The following is a 21,639-nucleotide window of genomic DNA, read 5'->3' on the forward strand; positions in this document are numbered from 1 at the left end:
AATTCAGTTTTGATAATACTTAACAGCATGGGTTGAAATTGAGCTGAAACATTTAATTTGTAAACCAAGCAATTCCATTAAAAATGACAATAGTGCTAACTAGGCTTCAAATGATTTCATTATAGTCTTTAGTAATGGCAGCATTAGCACCATAAACTAAGGGAATTTTGCACAAAAGTTTTCATTCTCATTCCATAATACATGCAGTGAACTATTTGCTTTCAATTTTTTGCGCCGTGTGTAAAAAGTAGTAGTGCTGCAGCTGGTTCATTGAAGAGAGCAAAGAGTGCAAAGACTGTGTTAGCCAATGTTTAAGTGGGCGTGTGCAGATCACTATATTTGTTTAACCACTGAGAACTCAAACAGACTTCTGTTTACCTGGGCTTCACAGTGTGATTCAACCTCATCAAATTCCATAGCGGTATCGAATATTTTATGTGCCAGGATATTTTTTTGTGTTCCTGGACTGTCTTACTATGAGCCGATTTGAAAGACCAATCTCATGCAGGGAAGTTCAAGATAAACTGGAGGCAGACAGAGCAGATTCACATCTGAATGGTGATGGTCTTTTATCTCCGATTTCTGGAAAATCAGGTCACTCACTTGTCAGTGTGTGTGCTCCAGGGACTGTCAGTAACAATACAAAGCATGAGAGCAATAGGAACCTCCTTCCGTGTGAAGAAAACAAAGTTTCACAGAAATGTAACTCTGGCAAGAAGGAAAAGAAGGCAGATCAGGTTAGTACAAGAGAGAATTTCTGTTGGAATATCTATTTAATTAGGATTCACCCACAGCAAAAAGTCCAGAAATTACAAATGTCCGGGCGGTTTATCAGTGTGATCTGAAATCACCCTCTGTCCAGGTTGATCTTTATATGAAATAATTCTTTGCACAGAACAGTTCCGTTTCCAATCAATGACAAGCTTCTGCAAGTGTAAAGTGATTCAGCTGATGGTGCCTTACAAAGGTGTAGTTTTAGTAGTAACACCGGATCCCTGAACATTATTGTAAAAAGAATCAGTAGAAGTATTGTCGTCGTCTGTCCGCTGAGCTGAATACCGCTAGGCTTTTTCAAAATTTACTTCATTTTGAGTGTATTTTTATCGGCTACATTTAAAATGTTTTAAAGTCATCCATATAGTAAAGCACAATATTCTATGGTACATTTGCTGTTACTTATTAATGTCATTGTTTCCCTTCCAAGGAGATAAAGTAGCCAAAGGTTCATTGATACCAACATTAATTACCGAAGGCCAGAACAGTGGAGAATATAAATAACAATTCCCTCCATTACTCTGTGGGGTGAGCACCACCCCCACCCTCAACTTAAAGCACTTGGTGAGAATGTTAGTGAATGGAGCCACAAAAAAATGGAGCCGGTTGGAAAGTCAGTATTCAAACACTGTTCCCTGTACTGGTCACTTTGGAGAAGGTGGATTCAGGATTTGGGAAGGCCATTTGCCCTAGAGTGGCAGGCAAGCAATTAAACTTATCAAGAGCCTTTTACCAATCAGGCAATGGAGGCTAATTTGGATTTTTCACTCAGACTTCAATCCCTACAGAGACAGGGATTAGGGTTGGGATGGGTATTGGGTTTCAGAAGCAGGTAACAAGCTGAAGATGAGGATTCAACCTCTAATCAGACTAAGGTCACTAACTGTGGTTGGATATATTCTGTAAGATATTGGTAGAACTAACATCACAGAAAGATGGTGACATACAGTCAATGAGTGAAACGTGAAGGTAGTAAACTATGTAGACTGGTTAAATTTGACATAAGATAGAAGGGGACTAACATCAGTTCAGAGTAGTTGAGGTAAACAATTTAATGTGACATTGAGTGATAGGGATGAACAATTCCTTCATCTGACATAATGGGAACTGCAGATGCTGGAGAATCCAAGATAACAAAGTGTGAGGCTGGATGAACACAGCAGGCCCAGCAGCATCTCAGGAGCACAAAAGCTGATGTTTCGGGCCTAGACCCTTCGTCAGAGAGGGGGATGGGGAGAGGGAACTGGAATAAATAGGGGGAGAGGGGGAGGCGGAGAGATTCCCTGAGGTTGGTCCAGAGGGAGGAGGGTAACTTCATCTCTTCCAGGGATGCCTAATCTGAAGAATTTACCCTCCTCCCTCCGGACCAACCTCAGGGAATCTCTCTGCCTCCCCCTCTCTCTCTATTTATTCCAGAACCCTCTCCCCATCCCCTTCTCTGACGAAGGGTCTAGGCCCGAAACGTCAGCTTTTGTGCTCCTGAGATGCTGCTTGGCCTGCTGTGTTCATCCAGCTCCACACTTTGTTATCTTGGATTCTCCAGCATCTGCAGTTCCCATTATCACTGATACAATTTTAACCTCACTGCAAAGCTTCTTCCAGGGATGCCTAACCTGAAGAAGTTACCCTCCTCCCTCCGGACCAACCTCAGGGAATCTCTCTGCCTCCCCCTCTCTCCCTATTTATTCCAGAACCTTCTCCCCATCCCCCTCTCTGAAGGGTGTGGGCCCGAAACGTCAGCTTTTGTGCTCCTTAGATGCTGCTTGGCCTGCTGTGTTCATCCAGCTCCACACAATTCCTTCATCTGCCAGCTTTGCTCAGGGAAGAAATCCACAGCATACTAGTCCATCTGGTTCAATCCGAGGCTAATTTACACATTAGTTAATCATTATCTTGGAATTCCCTTCCTTACAGCACTGTGTAGGTCTACCTGCACCCAAAGGGCCATAGCAGTTCAAGAAAGCAGTTCATCATCACTCTCTCAAGGATGATTAGGAATGGGAAAAATATTCCGACTTTGCCAGCAACATCCACATCCCATGAAACAAAGTTTTAAAAAAGTATCTAGCCAGCTTCAGCCATGTCTAAACCTAGCTGCTGTCAATGCCTTTTCCTCCAGCTTCAGTGAACACTGCCTTACCTGAGTGTAGCACTGATTACTTGATCGATAGACCTTTTTGGATATTCCATCAAGTTGATTGCACCTACATAGAGCAGGTTTTTCTGGAGGTGGGGGAAGTGGGTTCCTGGCATGGGTAATGTCAAGTGGCACCTAAGTGCATGCAGTGATTCGCCGTTAGTTGGTCCTGTCCATCATTGTCGGAAGCTGATATAGTCTTGGAGTTAGTAGGAACTGTAGATGCTGGAGAATCTGAGATAACAAGGTGTCAAGCTGGTTGAACACAGCAGGCCAAGCAGCATCATAGGAGCAGGAAAGCTTGACGTTTCGGGCCTACACCCTTCTTCTGAAATGTCAAGCTTCCCTACTCCTGTGATGCTGCTTGGCCTACTGTGAGCATCCAGCTCTACACCTTGTTATCTCATATTCTTGGAGTCCTTTATTTTGCCTCCGGGAGATTGAGGCAGATTCCAGAAGATTCCCAGGCAGGCCCTTGGTCCTCTCTGCCTGGTTGGTACAACCAGCGACCATCCTGTAGCTGGTTTCTCCCCAGTATTGATGGTTTTTATATTTTCATTTTCAAGATTTTACAAATTGGCTGTAAAGGCATCTACTTGTTGAGGTGCCCTCCTGGTTACATGCTTCATGGCTGGGTGTTTCTCTGACCCTTCAAGCTTTGGCAGCTCACCTGCTGCTGTCATCTGGGCAGGGATCCAATTCCATGCCAACTGACCAAAACAAACCCAGTCTTAATGGCTGAAAATTCAGCTATGTGTCAGTTCCTAATGTTGTCAGAATTGTAATAATATCCTTTTCCTTTAAGAGCTAAATTATGACAGCTGCTTGTTAGGATACATTATTTAGTAATTAGTGGTGAAGACATCAAAATAGGTGCAAATAATTTAAAGAACATTGCCTCTTTGGAAGAATAATAGTGAAAGTGTGATCAAAAGAATATCTTTCAAAATTAAATCGTAACAAGCATCTTGCTCACTTCATAATTGTTTTCATCTTTATTTGGTTTCAAAGTAAAACTTGCTGACTCACAATGGGCATTTAGCTTAGAACTGGATGCTGGTTGAATCAAACTATGTAGTTCAGCTTTTAAGCTGATGGCAGCAGTAAGCGAACTTGTGTTTCCCAAATCCCTTTTTTTTTGTGTTGGTTTGGTGCTCAATCTTTGATCTGCAAATAGATCTTGTTACAGATTAAAATTACTTAAGTAAATATAATCAGAACACATGAACATAACAAAATCGGAGTGGAGTAGGCCATTTGGCCTTTCAAGCAGGTTCTGCTGTTCAATAAAATAGTGGCTGATTTCCAGTTCAATTCCCACTCCATCTTGTATCTCTTAATGATCTTAATATTCAAAAATCTATCAACATCTGTCTTGAATATGTTCAATGACTGAGTGTCAACAGCCCATTGGATTATAAAATTCCAAAGACTGTACAACCCTTGAAGTGAATAAATTTGTCCCATCCTAATTTTAAATGGTCTTATTATGGTAATAGATTAAATTTGTAAATTACCAACAAATAAAACACAAAGTTCCAAAAAGTTAGACTTTTGCACCTGTTATCCCTTCTCCTGTTTTTTTTTCATTTTACGTGGACTTTGCAAAATGGATACAGGCTGTTTGACCCACTCCTTCCATCTTGACTGTCAGCTGTGAATAATGGTCTTAATGTCTTGCATTCATCCCCTTCCCGCATCCATTTTCCTCCCTTTCCCTTAAATATTGACAATAACCTTTATAACATATTTTCTTTTAATGCTGACATGGGTAATTGTTAATCGATTTTTAGTTAATGTATTCCACAGTTTCTCTACCTTGTTTGTAGAGAAAAATGTATCAAAATCATTTCTGTACACAGCAAACAGACACAGTTTCAGAACTGAACCATGTAGTACACTGACATCAACATGTAAACATTTTGAGAAACTGAACATTACACCACTTAATAAAATGATTCCTTTTATTTACCTTTGATTTCTGACTATATTTACCCTGGGCTTTCATTTTTTGTATGTAAGCTCTCTTCGCACCATGTATTTCCAATCATATACTTTTCTTCAATCAACATTTCCTTTCTATTTTTTTTTCATTTTACTATGGCTCCAGATCCCAACTCAACTTCTAATCGCGAAGCAGAAATCATAATTGAGCTGGAGTCAATGCTCACAGGGCATATAAACTATCCTTTTTCTATCCCAGAGTGATTATAGTCTACTGTAGCAGTCTTAATTGCTGATCTGCTGAAATCCGCTAACACAATAGCAGTTTAAATTGAAAATATAAAACCCTTACCCAGAAAATTCACCAAACGCATTTTGACTGTCTTCTTAATAATTACAGTAGTATATTCTTCTGTCTTCCACAATATAACAAATATATCAACGATATGCTTGTCACACTGACAGCCGAACTTCCTTGAGGTCTGTCAAGGTGTTTACAAATCAACTGGAAAAATTCAGTCTGAGCTGTTTGATTCATATCTTTCCACAATATATTAAACATTATATTAGAGAGGAGGTGAATTTTGAGTAAGCTAACACTGAGATTTATGATATGATAATTGCTAAAAGGACAAGTTTAGATAAATTAGGTTGGAAAGGTAATGCGCTAGGATCTAATGGGGTACCTCCAAGAATCCCGAAGGCACAAAAGGAGGAAATTGCCAAGGCTCCAGAATTTCAGGACTTTATTGAGTGAGAACTGGAGAGCAGTTCATGTAGTGTCCATCTTTAAAGAAAGGAGAAAGAGATAATCGGATTATTACTGATGATAATTTGTTCACCCATGCAGGGAAAATTTAATGCCACTCTTTCAGCATTAAATGACCTAGTATTTAGAAAATAGAAGCATTCAGACTATATATTTCATGAATGCAGAGCTCAAAAATTTTTGAGGATATTTTCCTCGGTAGAATAAAAGGAGGTTCTGTGGTGTCCACATTAAAGATTATTTTGGATGGATGGTTGAGGACAAAATGTATAAAGGAAAATGTCAGTTCAATGTGATTAGGATTATTTGCTTGCACAAAGGATAAATGTTGAGACAAACAGCTCAGGCTAAAAGAACCATTTCTGTATTTTGATTCCATGAATACTGAATATTTATCATGTGCATATGAAAACCTATGAAGTTTCATGCTTTATGAATGCCAGCAATTTAAGGATATGTGTGAAACACCACACATGCTCATATAGATATTGTCAGCAGTTAGATATTTTTGGAACTCTATAGATGTACACACACAAATCAACAAAATTGTGCAGTTGAAAAATTAGGAAACAGGAATCTTGTGTTGGCTCAGGTTTAAACATGGGTAAGCAAATGAAGATTTTAATCAAGAATTCTAAATGAGTGGTAATTGCTTGGCTAGCATTTTTGCAACATATTTAACAAAAATGCATGTTGCCAAATCTTGCCAAAATGCCGTATAATGTAATATGTGGACTGATAAAGATGATACTGGAAACATCATGTTTTCTGGAACCTCCACCAATTTCATTTTAAAGTTTTTTCTCCCACTGGTCCTATTGAAGAAATGGAACAATTTTCATGGAACAATTTACCTGGTTCTGACAAGTAATCTTAGAGAGAGGAACTCTCAAAGTAACAGATTTTTAAAACTCTGTTTCTGTATATTTCGTACTGAAAAGGACAAGTCGATAGTCACAAGCTGAGTTAGTGTTGAAGTGCCATTTAGCAGTAAAGGTATGCATGGTAAGAAACACATTCGTTTGAAATTGAGGGTGAAGTCGGAAATAGCGAGAATGAAATTAGTTTGTCACTCCCTTTAGAAATGTTCAAAAAATGTTTTTTTTAAAAAGTAATTTAATTTTCATGTATTAGAAAAGTTTTTATGTTCCTGGAATTTTATATTGAACATCTTCTAATAACCCCTAATTTTGATTTTCCGTACATTTAAAAATAATTGTCATCCACTCAAATGCTATCAAATTTCAATGTGAATACTGCACCCTTTTCAGTATATAATCAAGTTTAAGATCTTCTAATAGCAGCAACTCATATTGAATAACGTAAAATTAAAGTATTACGCAGAATTGCATGTTGCATGTTCACCTTTGTCTCCTCAGTAATAAGTCGCATTGTTCTCCACACGATAAAATCTCAGGAAAGTGGTACCTCATGTAGTCCATGTTTTAAGCTGACCAGGTGTTCATGCAATCTTCACAGCTCACCCCTTATCTTTGGTCCCAGTGTAGTTACTATTTCATTTCCTTTGCTGCCTTCAATGTTTTTTTCTTGTGTATCGCTCTCATGACTCTATAGTGCTCTCCATACTTTTAGACTGTGTAGGTAATTTGCTGAGTATAGAGTAACTCAGCTATCCTTGCCTATGAGTGGCTAATATCAGATATCATGGTTGTGCTACCGGGATTTCCGGTATGCCCTGGAGCTTAGGCAAGGCCCAAACATATTTATATGAAAACTTGGGAAATTTATACCTAATCAGGCAGAGTTTGTTAAATGTGGAAAGTTTTCTGTTCCCTATCAACAGCATCCCTTACTTTTGCTGTAAGCGTGCTCAGAAATGGACTTAGAGCAGGTTTTGGTACATAATACAATAAACGATGCTGGTCATATTATATACAGAGCAGAAAAAATCCTTCTGCAAGTTTGAGTATAGAGGGGGAAGTGATGGCTTAGTGATATTATCACTAGATTATTACTCCAGAAAGTCTACTAATGTTCTGGGGATCCAGATTTGAATCACACTATTGCAGATGGTGGAAAGTGAATTCAACAAATATCTAGAATTAACAATCTAATGATGACAATGAAACCATTGTCGATTGTTGGTTCACTAATGTCCTGTAGGGAAGGAAGTCTTCTGTCCTCACCTTGTCTGGCCTATATGTGACTCCAGACCTAGGGCAATGTGGTTGACTCTCATCTCCCTTCTGAAATGGTCTAGCAACCCACTTAGTTGCATCAATTGCTACAAAGTCTTAACAAAGGAATTAAACCAGACGGAACACTTGGCATTGAACTAGGCACTGGAAACAATACTGGCAAAAACAGCTCTGTTGACTCTCTGAAGTCCTCCTTACTAACATCTGGAGACTAGTGCAAAAAATTGGGAGAGCTATCTCACAGATTAGTCAAGCTACAGACTGATATATTCATGCAATCATATCTATTGGCAATGTCCGAGTAACCACCATTACCCTGGATATGTCCTGTTCAACCCAGCAGAGATGGTGACACAGTGGTATGCAGTTGGAAAGGAGTTGCCCTGGAGTCCTCAACAGTAACTCCAGGCCCCATGAATTCTCACGGCATCAGGTCAAACATAGGCAAGGAAACATCCTGCTGGTTATCATATACCGTTCTCCTTCCTCTGTTGAATCAGTGCTCCTCTATTGAACAAGACTTGGAAGAAGCACTGAGGGTAGCTAGGTCCCAGGATGCTTATCATTATCTTGGCAGAAGTACTACTGATCGAGCCGATCAGGGCCTGAAGGACATAACTGTCAAACTGGGTCTTGGTAGGTGTTGAGGGAACCAACAATAAGGAAATACACACTTGAACTCTTCCTCACCAAGCTGTCTACTGCATATGCATTGTATCCATGGCAGTTGTGAAAGAGTGCCCTCTGCAGAGTCTATGTGGAGATGAAGTCCCAGTTTCATATCAAGATGCCCTCCATCACGTTGTGTGGCACTATCATTTACACCTCCCCCTTCCCCACTTTCAGCATATACACCAACATTTTCCTAGCTACAAACAGATCCGAGGAAGGGTCACTGGACGTGAAATGTTAAACCTGCCTTTTGTTGCACAGATGCTGCCAGACCCAACGAGTTTTTTCAGCAACGTCTGTTTTGTTTCTGATTGTCAGCATCCACAGTTCTTTGGGATTTTGTTTTGTATAGACAGAAAAGTTTAATTCCAGAGATGAGGTGAGAGTGGCATCAAGGTTACAATTGACCGAAAGTGGCATCAAGGAGCCTGAACAAACCTGGAATGAATGGGATTTGGGGGAAAACTCACTGCTGATTGGAGTCATACCTGGCAATGGGAAGGTTGGAGGTCAGTCCTTTTAGCTCTAAGACATCTCTGCAGGAGTTCCTCAGGGTATTGTCCTTGGCCTATCATCTTCAACTGCTTCATTGAAGACCTTCCCTCTATCATAAGGGCAGAAGCGGGTATGTTTGTCAATAACTGCATGATTTTCAGCACTATTCACAACTCCTCAGATCTGAAGTGGACCATGTTCATACCGACATGATCTGGACAATTTCCAGACTTGGCTATTCCATCACCTCCTGACTCCCCAAAGCCTGTCCACTATCTATAAGGCACAAGTCAGGAGTATGATGGAATACTCCCCACTTGTCTGTGAGTGGAGCTCTAACAACACTCAAGAAGCTCAACACCAGGACTTGATCAGCACCACATTCACAAAAATCCAATGGATCCACCACCGATGCTTTGTAGTAGCAGCATATACAATCAACAAGATGCACTGCAGAAATTCACAAAAAATCCTGAGACAGCATCTTCCAAACCCACAATCTCTTCCACCTAGAGGACAAGGGCAGCAGATTCAGGGGAACACGATCACCTGAAAATTCCTCTCCAAAACATTCACCATCCTGACTTGGAAGTGTACCATTGTTCCTTCTCTGTCAATTAGTTCAACATTCTGGAATTCCCTCCCTAATGGCATTGTAGACCTATCTATAGCACATGGACTGCGTGGGCAAGAAGACAGCTCACCTTTGCAAGGACAACTAGGGACAAGCAATAAATGCTGACTGGCCAGTGATACCGACATCCTGCAAATGAATAAAAAAGTAATAATATGACCTGATGTCAATTCCTGTGATGTCATCAGCTATTGTGAAGATACCTGTTGCCTTAATTACACATTCCCCAAGTATTCATTCTGTACCTAAATGTCTACTGTTTAGCTAACATGTCTACATTTTTCTTCGATTAATATGTTTACATTTCACTTATTAACTTATTTCCCACTTCCCACCACGTTTCTCATGGTTAGGTTTCAGGGTCAGCCGAGTTCCCTATAGGATGGTCATGACTGGGTTTAGGTATGTAGTTGTAATTTAAAAGAGTGAAGATGAACATTAGCTTTGTTTTTAGTTTGAAGAAATGCACTATCCTGGAATGTCTATTGCTGCTCTTGTTGGTGGGGTGAACATGATTTTATAACTTCTAAGAGGTCACTCTGGAGCCTCCTCCAGTTCAAGCCTATCCAGCCTCTTTTGATAACTCAAACCGTCCAGTCTTGGTAACATTCTTGTGAATATTTTTTGAGCCCATTCGAGTCTAATAACATCCTTCCTATAGCAAGATGACCAGAACTGCACACATTACTTAATTGTGGCCTTGCCAATATCTTGTGCAGCCATAACATACGCCCCAATTCCTGCACTCAGTGCTCTGACCGGTGAAGGCAAGCATGCCAGATGCTGAATTCACCAACTTGTCTACCTGCGACGCCATTTTCAAGGAACAACGTAACTGCATCCCCAGGTCTCTCTGTTCAACAGCTCTCTCCAGGGCCCTACCATTAACAGTCTAATTCCTGCCCTGGTTTGTCTTACCAAAATGCAACAATTTGCATTGATCTAAATTAAACTCTACCTGCCATCCCCTGGCCCACTGGCCCAAATGATCAAGATCCCATTGTACTCTTAGATAACCTTCTTCTCTGTTTATTATATTACCAATTTTGGTGTCTTCTGTAACCATGCCTCCTGTATTCCCATCCAAATTGTTAATATAAACGATGAACACCAATGGACCCAGCACTGATCCTTGCAGCACATCATTGGTCATAGGCCTCCAGTCTGAACAACAACCACCTCTGTCTTGTACGTCAAGCCAATTGTATTGGCTAACTCTTTGTGATCTGGCCATAATAACCAGTCAACCCTGCAGAATGTTGTCAAAGGCCTTGCTCAGGTCTGTGTAGACAATGTCTACAACTCTGCCTTCATTTATCTTCTTGGTCACCTCTTCAAAGGTCTCAATCAAGTTTGCAAGTCATGATTTCCCATGTGCAAAGCCATATTGACGATGCCGAATTAATCTTTGCCTTTCCAAATGCATGTAGATCCTGTCTTTCAAAATTCCCTTCAACAACCTACCCACCACTGACATCTAGCTCACTGGTCTATAGGTCCCTGGCTTTTCCTCGCAGCCTTTCTTAAATATTGGCACCACATTAGCCACTGTCCAGTCTTCTGGAATCTCACTCGTGGCTAGTGATGATACAAATATCTCTGCTAGGGTCCCCACAATTTCTTCCCTAGCTTCTCACAGCGTCCTTGGATATACATGATCAGGCCACAGGGATTTATTTACTTTTATGAAATTTAAGATCTCTGGCATTTCCCCTTCTGTCATGCGGAATCTATTCAAGACATCATTATTTATTTCCCTAGCTTCCATGTCTTCTCCATAGTAAATATTCATTTAGTATCTCACCTATCTCGTGTGGTTCCATACATAAGAAGGCCGATTTAATCTTGAAGGGCCTCTCTGGGGAGCAAGAAGTCTGCAGAGTTCTGAAGCCTGATCCTCTGGGTAACCACTTCAATGTGGTTCTCTTGCAACAGTGAAGGAATGGTTTTATAGTTCCAAGTCAGGATGGTGTGGAGCTTAAAGGGTAACGTGCAGGTGGTAGAGTTCCCATGCATCTGTTTCATTAACCTTCTAGACGGTAGAAGCGATATATTTGACTGGTACTTTCTAAGGAGCCTTGGTGCGTTGAAGTGCATCTTGTAGATGGTTGTGGGAATGTGTTCAATAGTGATCAAGATCAGTGAGTGGCGAAAATAGCCACTTAACCGAGCATCTGGAGTGGCACCGTTTGAGGCAGTGATGGAATCCAAAGTACAGTTTTACACTAGCCTCTTTTGGACACAGTTTTTGGATACATTAAAATTTTAGTGTTATGGTGTCACATAGTTGTATCTATTATACACAAGTTTGCGTGACACAAGCTTCAAAATCTCCCCTTCCTCCACTGCTTCACAAGCTTCAAAATCTCCCCTTCCCCAACTGCTTCACAAGCTTCAAATCTCCCCTTCCCCCACTGCATCCCAAAACCAGCCCCCAGTTCTTCCCCGCCTCCCTAACCTGTTCTTCCTCTCACCTATCCCTTCCTCCCACCTCAAGCCGCACCTCCATTTCCTACCTACAAACCACATCCCGCCTCCTTGAACTGTCCGTCCTCCCTGGATTGACCTTTCCGCTCCCTACCTCCTCACCTATACTCTCCCCTCCACCTATCTTCTCCTCTCTCCCTATTTATTTCAGAACCCTCTCCCCATCCCCCTCTCTGATGAAGGGTCTAGGTCCGAAACGTCAGCTTTTGTGTTCCTAAGATGCTGCTTGGCCTGCTGTGTTCATTCAGCTTCACACTTTGTTATCTCGGATTCTCCAGCATCTGCACTTCCCATTATCTCTTTGCATGACATCTGTCCTGCTTGCTAAATGCTGGCTGTTACTCCTGATGGGATTAGAATATTTATCCAGTCTAAGCTTGCATAATTAAGAGGTATTACTCCTATTGTCTTTAAAGTTAGTAATGTTAGTAAAAATACTAAAAAATATTTATTAGTTAAAAAAACAAAAAATATTCTTGACCTAAATATGATTGAAATGTGAGATCTAAATAAAACTATTGGGCATATTAAACTGATCTCTCACAGCTGGGTCACGAGATTTCATTTACTATTGCCTGTTTTGACAGTTCTTACACATTTATTCATGGAGTTTCACAGAAGCGCTGTTTTGATAGTAAGTTTTTTTAAAAGGGGGTAGTGGCTCTAATTAATGTATATTTAAAAAGTATGAATCCATTCTTGAGTAGAAGATGGTAGTCCTTAATAAGAGTTAGAAATAGGTAGTACAATGTTATGAAAATAGGTAGTGTATAAGGAAATATCAAAGAGATGAAAAATAGCAGCCTGCTGGGATTTGCTAATGGGGGAAACTGTTTGATGTCCTGCAGCCTACTCAGGTCCTGAGAGATGGTTAGTAAGGGCAAATTAATATTATGATCATTCTATAGTTTCGAGTGAGTTATGGAGACACGATGGCACGGACGGCATTATTCTGAGTAGGGAACAGTATTAACACTTATTTAGGGGTAACCTTTATACAGAAACAGCATGGGACCAATAAGAGTTGAAGGTGTAAAGAAACAGTAATTGGTTGGCAGAGACAACAAAGTGTGAAGCTGGATGAACACAGCAGGCCAAGCAGCATTTCAGGAGCACAAAAGCTGACATTTCGGGCTGTCTGATGAAGGGTCTAGGCCCGAAACGTCAGCTTTTGTGCTCCTGAGATGCTGCTTGGCCTGCTGTGTTCATCCAGCTTCACACTTTGTTATCTTGGATTCTCCAGCATCTACAGTTCCCATTGTCTCTGATAGTAATTGGTTGGCAGCCTGGGAAGGGATGTTTAATTTAGTTTATCTTGTAAAATTTACTACTAAAACATGGTTTTATGAATGAATGAATGGAAATGCAGTATAGTAAATACTGAGAACTTGTGAGTGAGTTAGTAAAGAGAATCATAATAAAATATTTCACATGTATCTACCATATATCAGTGGTGAAGGGAGTGAATGTTTAAGGTGGTCATTAGATTGCCAGTCAAGTGGACTGCTTTGTCTTGGATAGTGTTGTTGCAGCTGACTCATCCATGCAAGTGGAAATTATTCAACCATTCAAGAGTCAGAAAGTGAGTGACTCAAATCCAGAATTCCCAGCCTCTGACCTGTTCTTTTAACTTTATGCGGCTGGTCCAGTTCAGTTTCTGGTCAATGATAACCTCCAGGATGTTAAGTGGGCACATGCAGATGGTGTAGATGTTTCTATGTATCTGATGCTCTTGGCCTTGTAAATGGTAGTGGCCATGGTTTGGAAGATGCTATCTAAGGAGCCTGGTGATCTGCAATGCATCTTGTGGATGATGTACATTGCAAATAGATGTCAGTGGTGGAGGGGATGAATGTTTGTAAATATGATGCCAAAAAAGCGGTTGTTTTGTTTGGATGACATCAAGCTTCTTGTTATGCTGCATCCATCCAGGCAGTGGAGAGTATTCCATCACACTCCTGATTTGTAACATGCAGGTGGTAGACAGGCCTGGTGGAATCAGGAGTGTAGTCACTTGCTGCAGGATTCCTAGCCTTTGATCTTTGTAGTCACAATATCGCTAGTCCATTTTAGTTTCTGACCAATGGTAACCCCCAGGATGTTGATTGTGGGATTTCAGCAATGGTAATGCCATTAAATGTCACAGGGAGATTGGTTAAATTCTAGCTGGTTGAGGATGATCATTGTCTGTCACTTGTATGGCATGATTGTTACTTGTACTTACCAACCCAAATTTGAATATTGTCCTGGTCTTGCTACCTGGCTGTTTCTGTGAAATCCCAAATGTTAAACAGTTTGCTTTAATTAGCAATCAGGGATTAGGGCCTAGAAAGCTGAAAGCACAATCACCAACAGTCAAACAATTAAAATTGGATGCCTATGAGGCCGTAATTGGATTGGTAAAATACTTGCAAGTTTGTGAACCTGTATGAAATTACTGAGATCGGCAGGAGTGAGGTCATGTAAAGATAAGAAATTTTAAAATCAAGATGCTAAATAATCAGGACTCAAGGTAGGTTAGTGAGCTCAGGTCAGGATATGGCAGCAAGGTCTGGATAATGTCAAGTATATGGAGGTGGAATTTCAGTGTGGAGTTGGGTGGTGTGGTTTAGAGTTGGAGTCCAGTACATGTGGAACTATTTTTCATTTCCTTTAAGGCAATGTTAGTGTCACTGACTAGATAAGTATTTATTGGCCATCCCCAACTGCCCTGAAGATGGTAGTGGTGAGGTGACTTCCTCAACTATTACAATTGTTAAGGTGTAGGAACATCCACATTGCTTTTAGGAATTTGATCCAGCGACAGTGAAGGAACAGCAATGTAGTTCCATGTCAGGATGGCGTGTGGTTTGGAGGAGAACTTACGGGTGGTGTTCCTATGCATCTGATGGTTAGGGTTGTTTTGTGCATTTTTGATTATGTTGCTAAGGGATAGCATGTACATTAGAAAAAGCTGGTGGCCAAGTATAAACCTTTCGTAGGGAATGCAAGTAACAGTAGCAGAGCAGGAAGAGACACCTTTGCAAGTAAAATTCTCAGTTTAATTAAATAGATAGGAATGAAACTAATTAGGTGCTGCTACAGGAGCATTCCCCCTGCCAAACCACCAAGCTGGACAACAGGTAATAGAGGCTCAATTGAGTCAAAGGCTGCAGGCAAGTTAAGAAAGATTGGGAAGGATAGTTTCTCTTTTTGTAGTCAGAGTTGCAGTTGCACAGGTTTGACACTCAGATAGATGAAGTCATATCTGTTGACTTATCAAGAATCAGATCTAAAATGGAGGAATGCAGCAACTGTCAATGATGACACCCAACTTGGCTCCAACTTGCACTTGTGAAGTTTTAATCAGCATGGTTCAGTCATTGCAATGTTTCACAGAGGTGTTTCCTTCGTGATCAATAACCTTAAGTCTGTATCTTGTCCCTCACAATCAGCAACCCCTACAATTTTATATTTAAAAGATATAAATATAAAAGATATACCCCATTGTTTTGTTCGTACAATGTCCTTGTTATATGAATTAACTCTAACCTCAGCAGAGCACGTTTAGTAATTTGACCTAACAAAATGAGGTTTACAACCAACAACAATAATGCCAAAATTTGTGATTTTTCACCAGAAAATAGAAGTGTGGAAACTATCTGTAAGATACTGCTGAAAACTTTGAAATCTCAATAAAAGTGGCCCTTATAACAAATGAACAGGATCACCGAAAGCAAGCCTTAAATATCCTGAAAATCTTTTAATGCGATGCATTTCGGATTGGACTTTTTAAGGTCATCACAAACCAGCAGTCCTGACATTGGCTCATGTCATTGTGTATGCAGTTTTGAAAAAAAAAATAGCTTAATTACCTTACGTAAAAGAATATGAGTCAATGCATATTGTTGGAGTAATTTTGGAAGCATTTAACAGATCTGAATGACAAATCACAAGGGAAACTATAGTTTAGTTTCTGAATGTAAATCAAAGGCACAAACTCCAGGGGATTCTCCATTATTGAGAATGAGTAGATTCTAATTATTCCTAATCATATGCACAAAATTTAATGAATTACAATTCTGATTCTCTCATTAACTTAGCTTAAACATTTAAGAACTGCTGCATTGCTTGCTTTTAGTAACAAGTTAAAAAAAACAAGCAGCTGTGATCTTTTTCATTCTATGACTTGAACGTTATGCATTTGTTGCCCAATTCAAAATTACCTGCAAAGGAGGTTAGGTATCTCCTTTCACTATCATAGTATAGCATTTTGATTGGTTTGTTTGGTCAATTCAGAGGGCAGTTAAGAGTCAACCACATTAGTGGAAGACTGGAGTCAGATAAACACCAGACTGGGTGAGGACTAGTTTCTTTCTCTAAAGGGCATTGCAAAATCAATAATCTGACAATTTAGAGTCACAGAGCTTTACAGCATGGAAACAGACCCGTCGGTCCAACTTACCATGCTGACCAAAGATTCTAAATAAATCTAGTCCTATTTGCCAGCATTTGGCCTATATCCCTCTGACCCCTTACTATTCAGATACCCATTCAGATGCCTTTTAAGTGTGGTAATTGTACTAGCCTCCACCGTTTCCTCTTGCAGCTCATTCTGTGTGAAAAAAGTTGCTTCTTAGATCCCTATTAAATTTTTCTCCCCTCACCTTAAAACTATGTCCTCTAATTTTGGACTCCCCCATCTCAGGGAAAAGACCTTGTCTATTCACCCAATCCATGTCCCTCATGATTTTATAAACCTCTATGAGGTCACCCCTCAGATTCCGATGCTCCAGGCTAAACAGCCCCAGCCTATTCATCCCCTCCCAATAGCTCAAACCCTCCAAACCTGGCAACATCCTTGTGAATCTTTTCTGATCCCTTTCAATTTTGACAACATCCTTCCTATAGCAGGGAGACTGGAATTGCAGTCAGTATTCTAAAAGTGCCTTGGCCAATGTCCAGTACAGCCACAACATGACCTCACAACGCCAATATTTAATCCACTGACCAATAAAAGCAAGCAAAGCAAACATCTTCTTCTTTATCCTGTCTATATGTCTACTTTCTAGTAACCATATAGCTGCACTTCAAGGTCTCTTTGCTCAGCAACACTCCCTAGGACCTTATCATTAAGTGATTTACTTTTCCAAAATGCAGTGCTTCACATTTATCTAAATTAAACTCCATCTGCTACTCCTTGGCCAACCAGCCCATCTGATCAAGATCCCATTGCGCTCTGAGGTAACCTTCTTCGCTGTCCACAACACCTCCAACTTTGGTATCATCTGCAAACGTATTAATCATACCTCTTATGTAGACATCAAATTATTTACATAAATGACAAAAATCAGTGGACACAGCACCAATCTTTGTGGTATATTGTTAATCACTGAAAAGCAACCCTCCGCCACTCTCTATCTTCTATCTTCAAGCCAGTTCTGTAAGCAAATGGTTAGTTCTCCCTGTATTGCTTGTGATCTAACCTTAGTAACCAGCCTATCATGAGGAACCTTGTTGAATGCCTTACCGAAGTCCATTTGGACATGTCCACCGCTCTGCCTTCATTAATCCTCTTTGTTACTTCTTCATAAAACTCAATTAAGTTGGTGAGACATGATTTTCCATTTACAAAGCCATGTTGACTATCCCTAATTATTCCTTGCCTTTCCAAATACATGTAAATCCTGTCCCTCAGGATTGCCTCCAAATTGCCCACCACTGATGTCAAGCTCACTGGTCTATAGTTCCCTGAATTTTCCTTAGTACACATTTCTTAAACAGTGGCAACACGTTAGCCAATCTGTAGTCTTCTGGCACCTCACCTGTGACTGTTGATGGTACAACTATCTCAGCAAGGGCCCAGCAATCACTTCCCTAGCTTCCCACAAAATTCTAGGCTACACCTGATCAGATCCCAGGGATGTATCCACTTTTATGCATTTTAAGGTGTCCAGCACCTCCTCCTCTGTAATATGGACATTTTTCAAAATGTCACTTTGCATCTTCTCTAGTAGGTACATCCACATACTGAATCAGAAAATTTTCTTGTACATCCTTAACAAATTATCCTCCATCCAAGCTCTTAACACTACCGAAGTCCCTGTCTATGTGTGGAAAATTAAAATCCCCTACCATAACCACCCTATTATTCTTATAGATAACTTGAGTTCTTCTTGCAAATTTGTTTCTCAATTTTATGCTGACTATTGGGGAATCTATAGTGCAATCCCAATAAAGTGAGTAACCCTTTCTTATTTCTTAGTTCCACCCAAGTAACTTACCTGGATGTATTCCTAGGAATATCCTCCCTAAGTACAGCCATAATGTTATCCCTAATCAAAAACACCACTCCACCTCCTCACCTGCCTCCCTTTCTATCCTTCCGATAGCATCCACAACCCAGAACATTGAGCTGCCAGACCTGTCCATCCCTGAGCCACGTCTCTGTAATCACTATGATATCCCAGTTCCACGTCGCCACCATGCCATGAGTTCATCTGCCTTACCTGTTGGGCCTCTCACATTGAAATAAATGCAGTTTAATTTATTAGTCCTACCTCGTTCTCTGCTTTGTTCCTGCCTGTCTTGACAGTTTGATTTCCTCCCTTTCCCAACTGCACCTGTCTCAGAGTGACCTCTTTCCTACTAACTCCCTGGTAATGCCCCACTTTCATTACTTGTTTAAATCCTCCAAAGCAGCTCGGGCAGATCTCTCCATCAGTATTAGCCCCCTTCCAATTGAGGCACAGTCTGTCCTGATTCTGTTAATTTCTATGCCAGAAGAGATTCCAATGATCCAAAAATCTGAATCCTTCTCCCCTGCACCAGCTCCTCATTCATCTGCTCTATCCTCCTATTCCTACCCTCGTTACCTTGTGGCACTGGCAGTAATCCAGATCTTACTACCCTCAAATACCTCTTGCTTTAAATTCCTGCCTAACTTCCCATATTCTAACCTCAGAATCTTGCCCTTTTCTCTTTTGGTACCATTAGTTCCAATGTGTACACCGATCTCCCCTTTGGGAATATTCTGCACCCTCTCTGTGATATCCTTAATCCTGGCACCAGGTTGGAAACACAACATTCTGATGTCACATTGTTGGCTGTAGAAACATCTGTCTGTGCTTTTGGGTACAGACCCCCCCATCACAATCAATCGCTTGAAAATTTCATTTCACTTTGAGCAGAGGTTTTTTAGTTCTAAATTTTGTACAACTGCATTCAACACTACAACGGTGAAATGTGAGTTTATGATTATTTGGTGTTACAGTACTGGACCAACAATATGATAAAAGATTGTTGTGGTTACAGGCATTCCTTCAATTTTAGCTTATAATAGCCACTGTTACCAAGTACGCATGCTGTAGAAAATTAGAATTATTCATGGGGTGCAGTGGAAGTGAGTGACATTAGTTCTGAATGCATCAGATCTCACAAGGAATTAAGAGGTCATTAATTTACATAACTATTGTCGCTGTTATTACACAATAACTATTATTGAACTGTCATACTTGAATTGGATCGTGAGAAGCATGTGCAGGAAAAACAGAAGTTATATGTTTTTTAAAACGTCAGTATTTCCAGGTTAAAAGTACAACCACCGTTCTTCTTTAGCTTTTTCTTTGTTTGAATGTATCACGGTGTGGCAGTAACAAAATTGTCAACACTAAGGAGTTATTATGTTGGAAGGCAAGTACAGTGTTAATTAAATAAACCAGATTATATTGTTGTATTACTCATGTTAGTTTTGAGTAGTAATCTGGTAGTGCTGAATCAAGTTCCATTCCAACACGTGAGACACAACGAAGGTTGACATATCAGTGCAATGTGTAGGCATTTAACTTTTAAAACATGTTGTTTGTAGACAAGGAGGAACAGAAATGTTACACTGTTCCTACCAATCACAAGTTTTCCCTGATTCACTCCTCAATGTCGTGAGGGGTCATTTACGTGCATCATTGGCTTGAATGCAGCACCCACACCAGCAGTGATGTCATTGATTCCTGCCTAAATCAGATGGTAATGTCAGGAGTTAAAATCTCATGGGGGTCTCTCCCTCTGAAGTCAGATGTTTCATCACTCCCATGTTCAATTTAAAAAAAAATTATTTTGAGGTCATAAAAATAACCTAGAATCATTTTATTATTTTCAGGTACCTTTGGAGAAATATAATGGCACTCTGGTGTACAGTCCTGCACGCAGAAACTCCGGATCTTTGCGATATGCCATTGATAATGTTGGATTTGAAGCCAGCCTGAGTGAACTTTTTCCTCTACCACTTGACATCAGCACTGCACATACCAGCACTGCTCTTATCAAGATTGCGGGCATGACTTGTCAATCATGTGTACAGTCTATCGAGGGCCAGATTTCCAAAGAGAAAGGTGTTGTCAGCATTAAAGTGTCTCTCAAACAGAATAATGCAATGGTAAAGTATATACCGACAATAATCAGCTCTCAACAGATATGTGAGGCAATTGACGACATGGGCTTTGAAGCATCTCTCACTAAGCAAAATGAATCTTTGCTTGGGAGGAAAATTCCCTTGCCGACTGAAGTTATCACGAAGATGAAAGTGCAAGGTATGACATGTTATTCATGCGTTAGCAAAATTGAAGGCAAAATCAACAAATTGCAAGGTGTAAACCGGATTAAGGTCTCCCTTGACAAACAAGAAGCTGTTATTGTGTACCAGCCACATGTGATTCAACCAGAAGAGCTTAGAAGCCAAATTAATAACTTGGGTTTTCAAGCCAGGATCAAGACCAGACCAGCTTCTCTGAAACTTGATATGATCAAATCTATTGATTTACAGGATAAAAAAAGTAAAAACTTGATATCCAATCACAAACTGCCAAGTACTATCTGTAACCTTGCAACTGCAGTTCTTCAGGTAGAGGGAATGCATTGTAAGTCTTGTGTTGCGAATATTGAAGGAAATATCAGAGAACTCTCTGGGGTACAGAGCATCAAGGTGTCCTTAGAGAGAAAAAATGCTATTGTAAAGTATGATTCAATCGTGACTAATCCAGCATCATTAAAATTAGAGATTGAAGCTCTCCCACCAGGAAACTTTAAAGTTTATCTTCCAACTGAATTGGAAATGGAAAATGAGACTTTATCAATTCCATTTACACGCTTACTACATCAACCAAGCTGTGATACTGAAAAGCTCTTCCAAATCCCAAACAGCTTTGCAGTAATTAATATTGGAGGAATGACATGCCACTCTTGTGTACAGTCTATTGAGGAGACAATCTCTGAAAGGAATGGTGTAAAATTCATCAAAGTATCATTAGCGAAAAAGAAGGGGACAATCCACTTTGATCCAACACTAACAAATTCTGAGGACTTGAGAGCTGCCATAGAGGAGATGGGGTTTGTTGCCTCTGTATCTGGTAGGAGAACAACACTTTTTTTGTTTTCTTTCTGAATACTTGGAACAACCTTCTCTTTGAATGCTAGACATGTATTTAGAAGAAGGGCATAATTTGGTCCATTGTGATTGTGCTGACTGAGATAAAAAGCTAACTAGTCTATTACCATCTTTCAGTCCTTTTCGTCATTTTCCTGTAGTTTACAACAT

General features: G+C 40.2%; 1 protein-coding gene across 2 annotated transcripts in view; it reads left to right on the forward strand.

The window, feature by feature from the left end:
* Nucleotides 1-363: 363 nt before the first annotated feature.
* The window catches only part of LOC125453414 (copper-transporting ATPase 2-like), a 103,057-nt gene continuing 81,781 nt past the window's right edge, over nucleotides 364-21,639 (forward strand). For both annotated transcript variants that reach the window (XM_048532972.2, XM_059646752.1), the window contains exons 1-2: nucleotides 364-737; nucleotides 20,206-21,451. In XM_048532972.2, coding sequence (XP_048388929.2) covers nucleotides 477-737; nucleotides 20,206-21,451 — 1,507 coding nt within the window. In that variant the 5' untranslated portion in view covers nucleotides 364-476. The remainder of the gene's footprint in view (nucleotides 738-20,205; nucleotides 21,452-21,639) is intronic.

The sequence above is a fragment of the Stegostoma tigrinum genome, chromosome 6 (assembly GCF_030684315.1).
Source record: "Stegostoma tigrinum isolate sSteTig4 chromosome 6, sSteTig4.hap1, whole genome shotgun sequence".
NCBI classification, from domain to species: Eukaryota; Metazoa; Chordata; class Chondrichthyes; order Orectolobiformes; family Stegostomatidae; genus Stegostoma; species Stegostoma tigrinum.